Here is a 9235-nt window from a genome sequence, read left to right as displayed (position 1 = left end):
ATAGAGCCAGAGAGAACTGTCGTGGGCGCCCTATTGGCACGGTCTACAAGCGCTACGTAAAGGCGAGCCGCCGGCACAATAGATCTACAGAGTTTCCTTCTACCAGTTAGTACTGGGGGAGATGACCTGCAAAGTGCGGGTAGGGAGCCAATGATGCTCCGGAGCGACGTCAGAGAGGCGTTAGCTCAAGAAAATGCATATACTATGAGTACCAACTCAACAAGAAGATTAGTCGCTGAAGCACAAGCCCAGAGCGCCGAAGCGCAAGAATTGCGCCGGCAAATTGAAAAGGGCGAAGCGACGAAGCGCTGGGCGCTGAAGGATGATCTGATCATGCACTCGGATCGCTTGTTCGTGCCTCCAGTACGCGTATTGCGAGATGAGCTATTGAGAAGGCATCATGATGATCCCTACGCAGGCCATTTTGGAGTATTGCGGACGGCCGAGCTGCTTAGACGCAAGTACTACTGGCAGCGTATGGGTGAAGACGTCGGCACGTACGTACGAAGCTGCGACGTGTGTCAGAAGACAAAAGTTAAGCGGCATAAGCCCTACGGGGTAATGCAAACACTTCCAATACCAAAGAGACCATGGAAAGAAATTGCTCTTGATTTCATGAGCGGCATACCCATTAGCATGCGAGGCGGCGTCGCCTATGATGCAATACTTGTGGTCGTATGCAGGTTTTCAAAAATGGCATTGTATTTTGCAGTCCAAAAGTCAATTACTGCCCCTGAGGTTGCAGACCTGCTCATATACCTAGTTTTTGCAAGATTTGGCTTTCCAGGAGGCATTGTATCTGACAGAGATCCCAGGTTCACATCCGAATTTTGGTCGGAACTCTGCTACTACGCGAAAGTGATGACTAAGCACAGCCTTTCACCCACAAACAGACGGTCAAACAGAAAGGCAAAACCAAACACTACAAGAATATCTGAGAGCATTCGGCGCAATGTGCCAAACAGAGTGGGCAAAGCGCCTGTGTATCGCTGAGTTTGCGTACAATAATTCCTATCGAGCAGATTTGAAGTGCTCACCATTTCACGCAGTCTATGGGTATGATCCCGACATGGACCTGGACACTGAGGACAGTGCCTATAAGGAGAGGGTGCCAGCAGCGAAAGAAAGGATATAGGGTATAATTGAATTACGCAAATCACTGCAATAATACCTACGAGACGCCTCTGAAAAGCAGGCGAAGTATTACAATAAGAACCACCAACCTAAAGAATTCTGAAAAAATGACTTGGTGCTAATTTCCACGAAGAATCTTCGCACGCGAGACGCAAGTAAGAAGCTGGCGCAGCAATTCATGGGTCCTTTTCGAGTGGACGAACCCATTGGTAGTCAAGCCTATAGAGTACATCTACCAATAAACTCCAAGATACATAACGTATTCCATGTCTCTGTGATGGAGCCTTACCATCGCCGCAAAGGCGAACAGGACATCCTACCACCGCCAGAACTGGAGGATGAAGATGAGTATGAAGTGGAAGAAATCCTCGATGAACAGCGACGGCAAGGCGCCTTCTGGTACAAGGTGAGGTGGAAAGGCTGGCCAGAAGAGTATGATCAATGGCTACCACAAGAGAATCTCGAAAACGCACAAGAACTATTACGACAGTTTAAGCAAAAAAGAGCACAGGCAAATACAAACCGCAGACGACGCGGAGGCGAGCCACGCAAGAGGAGCACCCGCATAAAATAAAATAATTAATCCATTACTACTGATAGTACTGCTATAAGGACACCTAGAAATCCGGGTAATTCAGAAGGCAGAAGGCTCAGATCTGAGAAGATACATCCAAGCTCAAGACGAAGTGAATGGAAGAGAGCGTTGATGCGAAATCAAGGCGTACCAACTCAAGTGGCGAGGACGCCACTTTGGGGAGGGGAAGGCAATTGTCACGTACGGGGTGATCACGGCGTGGCACAGGCGCCACGACAGCACAGGGATCACGAGAACAACACATACTTGCAGACACCTCGAGCTTGACAACGCATAGCGTTTACAGACACCTTGAGCTTGACAATGTATAGCCGGTGCGGTAGTAAGGTACACGTGACTACTTTGCACCTATGTATTTAAGGCAGCTCAGAGGAGAGACTCTCAGGAGCTAGCGGATATTCTTAAATCAAACTATCTCACACTTCTATCACCCATCCCTTACAGTATTATAATTTGTATTATATGATGGCAAGGAAGACCGTTCGTCTTCTGAACGAGGCCAGAACAAGAATACCCGCCTTGACGTGGTTTTGTTTCCTTTTGGCGAAGTAGATCTTGTTCTCTAATGTGGTCGATTGCTGGTGGCGTAATAACCTTATGGATCCTAGGAGGTAGGAATGGCATAGCCTCTAGGCTATGCTTGAACTTGAGGCTATGCTTTGCAGAAGCAATTTCCTTCCTATACTTGTTATACTGGCACTGAACCATCTGCTCGATTCTCCCAACAACATGTAGGAGGTCACCCTGTGAAGTCATAAGGTAGTCCTTTAGGACTTTATGCATTCCTTCGATAGGAGAGCTTGTAATTGTCATATAGTGCCGGTACTGAGACGTCCAAGCAGCTGCCCATTGATGACGTGTATTCCATTGGTTATTAGTCAGGTATTCGCAAAGTTCTCGCTGATCAGCATAGTCTCTGAGTAGCTCATTCCATTTGAGTGTGAATTGTGAGTGGCTGCTTTGCAAAGACGACCTACTCTAGTTAATATAAACAGCTTTAAGGCTATCAGTAGAGGCTGCACCTGATTCCAGCGCTTCATGAATTGAGTTCGTTGTGCTGAGATCGCCTGCTTTTCCTCTTTTGTTGTACCTTCAGCATCTTGCCGGGTCTGCTGAGCTTTTGTCTGCACATTCTTATTAATATGCCACACGCAGAGGAGCTGTGGGACCCCTGGAAATTGACTAATGGCCGCAAGCTTTAGTGCCTCTTCCTGGTCGCTGATGAATACGCGTGGCTGTAGTGCTCCTGTCTTAAGAATAAAGTTTGAGATTGCCTAATGATAGTCCAACTCCGTCTCGTTGTGAAGGAAGCAGAAGCCTGCAGAGAAGGTCTGTAGGTTGGTACAGCCAAGTATATGTAACAGTGGGAGCTTATACTTGTTTGTCCGGTACGTACTGTAAGGGATTGGTGATAGAAGTGTGAGATAGATAGTTTGATTCAAGAATATCCGCTAGCTCCTGAGAGTCTCTCCTCTGAACTGCCTTAAATATATGTGTACGAAGTAGTCACGTGTGCCTTAATACCACACCAGCTATACATTGCCAAGCTCGAGGTGTCTGCAAGTATGTGTTGTTCTCGTGATCCCTGTGCTGTCGTGGCGCCTGTGCCACGCCGTGATCACCCCGTACGTGACAATTGCCTTCCCCTCCCCAAAGTGGCGTCCTCGCCACTTGAGTTGGTACGCCTTGATTTCGCATCAACGCTCTCTTCCATTCACTTCGTCTTGAGCTTGGATGTATCTTCTCAGATCTGAGCCTTCTGCCTTCTGAATTACCCGGATTTCTAGGTGTCCTTATAGCAGTACTATCAGTAGTAATGGATTAATTATTTTATTTTATGCGGGTGCTCCTCTTGCGTGGCTCGCCTCCGCGTCGTCTGCGGTTTGTATTTGCCTGTGCTCTTTTTTGCTTAAACTGTCGTAATAGTTCTTGTGCGTTTTCGAGATTCTCTTGTGGTAGCCATTGATCATACTCTTCTGGCCAGCCTTTCCACCTCACCTTGTACCAGAAGGCGCCTTGCCGTCGCTGTTCATCGAGGATTTCTTCCACTTCATACTCATCTTCATCCTCCAGTTCTGGCGGTGGTAGGATGTCCTGTTCGCCTTTGCGGCGATGGTAAGGCTCCATCACAGAGACATGGAATACGTTATGTATCTTGGAGTTTATTGGTAGATGTACTCTATAGGCTTGACTACCAATGGGTTCGTCCACTCGAAAAGGACCCATGAATTGCTGCGCCAGCTTCTTACTTGCGTCTCGCGTGCGAAGATTCTTCGTGGAAATTAGCACCAAGTCATTTTTTCAGAATTCTTTAGGTTGGTGGTTCTTATTGTAATACTTCGCCTGCTTTTCAGAGGCGTCTCGTAGGTATTATTGCAGTGATTTGCGTAATTCAATTATACCCTATATCCTTTCTTTCGCTGCTGGCACCCTCTCCTTATAGGCACTGTCCTCAGTGTCCAGGTCCATGTCGGGATCATACCCATAGACTGCGTGAAATGGTGAGCACTTCAAATCTGCTCGATAGGAATTATTGTACGCAAACTCAGCGATACACAGGCGCTTTGCCCACTCTGTTTGGCACATTGCGCCGAATGCTCTCAGATATTCTTGTAGTGTTTGGTTTTGCCTTTCTGTTTGACCGTCTGTTTGTGGGTGAAAGGCTGTGCTTAGTCATCACTTTCGCGTAGTAGCAGAGTTCCGACCAAAATTCGGATGTGAACCTGGGATCTCTGTCAGATACAATGCCTCCTGGAAAGCCAAATCTTGCAAAAACTAGGTATATGAGCAGGTCTGCAACCTCAGGGGCAGTAATTGACTTTTGGACTGCAAAATACAATGCCATTTTTGAAAACCTGCATACGACCACAAGTATTGCATCATAGGCGACGCCGCCTCGCATGCTAATGGGTATGCCGCTCATGAAATCAAGAGCAATTTCTTTCCATGGTCTCTTTGGTATTGGAAGTGTTTGCATTACCCCGTAGGGCTTATGCCGCTTAACTTTTGTCTTCTGACACACGTCGCAGCTTCGTACGTACGTGCCGACGTCTTCACCCATACGCTGCCAGTAGTACTTGCGTCTAAGCAGCTCGGCCGTCCGCAATACTCCAAAATGGCCTGCGTAGGGATCATCATGATGCCTTCTCAATAGCTCATCTCGCAATACGCGTACTGGAGGCACGAACAAGCGATCCGAGTGCATGATCAGATCATCCTTCAGCGCCCAGCGCTTCGTCGCTTCGCCCTTTTCAATTTGCCGGCGCAATTCTTGCGCTTCGGCGCTCTGGGCTTGTGCTTCAGCGACTAATCTTCTTGTTGAGTTGGTACTCATAGTATATGCATTTTCTTGAGCTAACGCCTCTCTGACGTCGCTCCGGAGCATCATTGGCTCCCTACCCGCACTTTGCAGGTCATCTCCCCCAGTACTAACTGGTAGAAGGAAACTCTGTAGATCTATTGTGCCGGCGGCTCGCCTTTACGTAGCGCTTGTAGACCGTGCCAATAGGGCGCCCACGACAGTTCTCTCTGGCTCTATGGCCAATTTTGTGAACAATGTTGGTAACATCAGATTTGCGGCTTTTTCCGCATCATTGTAGTCTGGTCTCCTCGACGGCGCATCGGCAGGGTTAAGTTTACCCGCACGGTGCGAAATCGTGAAGTCGTATGCTGATAGAGCCATAGCCCATCTGGCTTGTCGGCCGTTCAGCTGCTTGACCCTGGCGAAGCCCGTGAGGTTTTGATGATCAGTGATCACCTCGATCGGGTGTGCGTTACCTTCAAGGTAGTGTCGCCAGTGCCTAAATGCCGCCACAATTGCGAGCAACTCTTGATCGTGTGTCATGTAGTTTCGCTCAGCCGGTGTGAGCTTCCGCGACCAAAAGGCCACAGGATGCCATATCCCTGTCTCTTCATTCAACTGTTATAGTACTGCGCTTGCCGCAAACGCGGATGCGTCTGTTTCGACACGGATGCGTCTCGCTGGGTCGAAATGAGCAAACGCTAGGGCTATGGTGAAGGCCTTGATAAGCTTGCGAAACGCCTCCTCCTCCTAGCTATCCCAAATGAAAGGACCCTCTTTCCGACCGTTCACACTTCCTTTGAGGAGGTTAGTAAGTGGTGTAGTCAGCTTCGAGTACCCGTAGATGAACCGTCGATAGAAGTTACAAAACCCGAGAAAGGTCTGCAGCTCCGGGTACGACTTAGGGCTGGGCCATGAGATTATGGCGTCCACCTTGCGAGGATCCATCTCCACCCCGTTGGGGCTGATGATATACCACAAGAAGGTGCATTTCTTTTGAGCGAACGAGCACTTCTTCAAATTGCAGTATAGCCTGTAGGTTCGTAAGCGATCTAGCACCATCTTTACATGCGCCTCGTGCTCGCTAGGGTCTGCTGAGTAGATAATGATATCATCAAGGTAGATAATGCAAATGGTATCCACCAAGCCCTCTAAGGCCTTATTGATGAAAGCCTGGGAGGTTGCTGGTGCATTAGCTAACCCGAACGGCATCACTAGGTACTCGTAGTGTCCGTAGCGCGTGCGAAACGCCGTCTTCCATTCATCGCCTCGTCTAATGCGAATGCGATGGTATGCCCACTTCAGGTCCAATTTCGTAAATACTTTTGCGCCACTGAGACGGTCTATGATTTCGGAGATCAGTGGTAAGGGGTGACGATTCTTGACCGTGACTCGGTTCAGCCCTCGATAGTCGACGCAGAGGCGCAGGCTCCCATCAGCCTTAGGTACGAAGAGGATGGGAGAGCCTGCCGGGCTGGTGCTATCGCGGATCCAGCCATTCGCCTTCGCCTCGACGATGTATCGCCTTAGTTCTTCTAATTCACGCGCGCTCTACGGGTATATGGGACCGTAGGGCGGTGTCGATGTTGTTTCGATTGCATGCTCTGCTTCTGGGTGAGTTGGTTGTGCTACCGCGGCTTCTTCGTCAAAGACGTCTGCGTATTCCGTATAGGTTGTGGGTAGCATGGGAGTTGATTGTGTTTCATCCTCGTCCTCCTCGTCCTCCGTGAGGAAGGAGTTTTCATATACCACAAGGATGTACTCGCTCTCCCGCGCATGCTCTTCGACTTCGTCTTCTCGAATCAGATTGATCGTGGGCCCTTCGCTTTTGAAGTGCCATGACCCTTGCTCTGGGTCACATACGATCTTTTGGTCATGGAGGCCCGGCATACCTAGTATCAAGGGGGATCCGACGTGCTCTAGACCGTACGCCACATGCGTGCCTCGTCTCCGTCGTCCTCGTGAGTCGGTTGCTTCCCAACTTACCAAGTAGGCTCCATAACAATATGCACGTTCTCCGCTTCCCCGTGCAGGACCCTTAGGTAGCGCTATATCTGCGGTAGGGAGTCGTAGTTGCATTGCAAGCTTAGGGTCGATAACATTCAACTCTGCCCCTGTGTCTAACGTGGTCTCGACGACCATTTCGCCATCTGGAAGGATAAGGGCACCCGAGGTACGTAATGCCTTGCGCTTCACGACGTCTCCTCGTAGTCGCTCCGTCGTACCCACAATGGTTTGGATTAGGGCGCCTTCTGTGGGTCCGAAGACGCCCCCTGGTCTTTTCCCAGCGGGTTACCCGGCGATGCACCTGGCTTGGTTGGACTTGCCTTACGACAGTCTCGTGCTAAGTGTCCTGGTGTCTTGCATATGAAGCATGAGGGTCGGCTATGCTCTGGGGTCCGTGCCTGAGAGGACTCTTGCGCGTAGCCTCCGATCTTGTGGTGTTCTGATGTCGATTCAGTGTCATAGGTGTTACTTGAATTCAATTTTCGGATTTTCCCACTGGCTTCCTTGTCGGTAGCCGCTCCAATCCTCTTCTTGCCTAGGCCTTCTATACGTGTCGCCAGTGCGACGATAGCGTCACAGATCTTAGGCATATCTTGGTAGTAGTTCAGCTGCTCTCTCAGTTCGGGGCGCAGGCGAGCCAGCAGGTGAAACCTTCGCTGATTCTCAGAGAAGTCCTCATTGATTTGACGCTCGAGGCTAAGGAGGTATTGGTAGAACTGCTGGGTCGTCTGCCCTGGCTTCTGTTCCGCATGTTGATACGCCAATGCTACGTGTAGCTCGCGACTCTCCGGCGCCTCGATGAGGTCTAGGAGAAAAGTCTTATACTTCTCCCATGAAGACGCGAACTCTGGGTGCACCTCGACATGGTTGTTCCAGCTCCTCGCCGGTGTACCGCGAAGTGACTGGGCGCAGCATGCTACCTTGATAGTATCATTCCAGAACCTGCGAGGTGCCAGGCGAAACGCATTCTCTGCGGCCTGGAACCACTCTCGATGTTCTCGTGTGTTCTTACCATAGTACTCAGGTAGCTCCTTAGGCTGAAAGTCGGTGAGCTTGGCGAGCGTAATCTCATTTAGTATGGGGGGGTTGCTGGAGGCATGGTTTTGGATTTCGGACTCGACACTACTTCGCAGCGCTTGGTTCAAGGTCTAGAGTCGCTTCAACTCTTTAACCTTTTCGAGCCTCGCATTTTCTGCTCGGAATGCCTCAATTTGTGCGTCAATATCTTCTTCTGAAGAGCTTGATGTAGACTCGAAGCTTCGCAGGGGACTCTCCTCCTCTGAGGGGGTTTCTCCATCAGAAGGACATCCGGGTTTGCAAGTAGGAGCTCAATCTGCTTCTGATGCGTAAAGAAGAGGCATTGCACATGGTTATCTGAATCCCTCTTGAGAGTAAAGACCCAATCTGATGTAGATAGGTCATCCAGTAGTGTCTCGATTGGGCTCCTTCCATTTAGGTGCTTCTCTCTGATTGCCTTTCCCTCACTGCGGATGTCGGTCGCTGAGACTAGTGTATCTGGATCCTCCTTTTGAAGCGCAGCCATAATCTGCATTGGTCTAACACCAGCATGTGTCATTGCCTTGGTTGTATCTTTTTGTCCTTGTGTACGCTTACGATAGATGTTATGCGCGGTGGGATTGAGCGATTGGAGCATGGTTATGGTGCCTTTCTAGAACCTCTAGCTTCCATTGGTCGTCATTTGTTTTGAAGATAGTGAGCCTAAAAGGACATCCTATTGAGCGCGTACTTATACTAAAAGTTGTTGCTGTTGATTGGTACTTTTTAAATCGATCGCAGTGGTAGTAGTATCGCGTCTTGGTGTTGGAATGAGTGGGTCTACTCAGCTTGAGTACAAAGCCGTAGCCATGCTGTATACCATGGCTCTTTAGCGCATTGTAAGCCTCATTATAGGAGGCATAAAGATTGTCTGAAGGCGCACAGATTCCATCCATTATAGCTACTATAAGAATATTGAAGTTTATAATTTATAGACGCGTCGCGCTGGTATTACGGCAGAATGAGTTTACTAGGCTTTATTAGGCGATTATTTTATTTTACAAGTAGCGTGTAGGACAAATCTCATTTGTAGGGCAAATCTCAAATCCTGTAGGACAAATCTCAGCAGCCATACCGTTGTCAGCCTAAGCACATACCAAGTATCACGTGACATAAGCAAACGCTGGCTAAATAAGAGAGGA

The 9235-nt window shown here is 49.1% G+C and overlaps 3 protein-coding genes across 3 annotated transcripts; all 3 read right to left on the bottom strand.

The window, feature by feature from the left end:
* Positions 1-2028: 2028 nt before the first annotated feature.
* PV09_09561 (uncharacterized protein) lies at positions 2029-3173 on the bottom strand. The gene is made up of 2 exons (XM_016363638.1): positions 2752-3173; positions 2029-2702 (listed from the first exon to the last, which is right to left on the bottom strand). The coding sequence occupies exon 2, from the start codon at positions 2540-2542 to the stop codon at positions 2168-2170; it is 375 nt and encodes a 124-aa protein (XP_016208551.1). The 5' UTR covers positions 2543-2702; positions 2752-3173; the 3' UTR covers positions 2029-2167.
* Positions 3174-3559: 386 nt separating this feature from the next.
* On the bottom strand, positions 3560-3856 carry PV09_09560 (uncharacterized protein; the record flags this gene model as incomplete). The annotated part of the gene is made up of 1 exon (XM_016363637.1): positions 3560-3856. One exon carries the CDS (start codon positions 3854-3856, stop codon positions 3560-3562), a length of 297 nt encoding a protein of 98 aa, XP_016208550.1.
* A 4281-nt stretch (positions 3857-8137) lies between these two features.
* PV09_09559 (uncharacterized protein) lies at positions 8138-8918 on the bottom strand. The gene has a single exon (XM_016363636.1). It carries the CDS (start codon positions 8689-8691, stop codon positions 8197-8199), a length of 495 nt encoding a protein of 164 aa, XP_016208549.1. The 5' UTR covers positions 8692-8918; the 3' UTR covers positions 8138-8196.
* Positions 8919-9235: the final 317 nt, after the last annotated feature.

This window comes from Verruconis gallopava (assembly GCF_000836295.1).
Source record: "Verruconis gallopava strain CBS 43764 unplaced genomic scaffold supercont1.80, whole genome shotgun sequence".
In the NCBI taxonomy this organism is placed as follows: Eukaryota; Fungi; Ascomycota; class Dothideomycetes; order Venturiales; family Sympoventuriaceae; genus Verruconis; species Verruconis gallopava.
This window is presented reverse-complemented; position numbering and strand designations above follow the sequence as displayed.

Excerpts from the sequence above, each read along its gene's own strand:
- PV09_09561 (XM_016363638.1), bottom strand. The coding sequence starts at position 2,542 with ATGACAATTACAAGCTCTCCTATCGAAGGAATGCATAAAGTCCTAAAG.
- PV09_09559 (XM_016363636.1), bottom strand. The coding sequence starts at position 8,691 with ATGCTCCAATCGCTCAATCCCACCGCGCATAACATCTATCGTAAGCGT.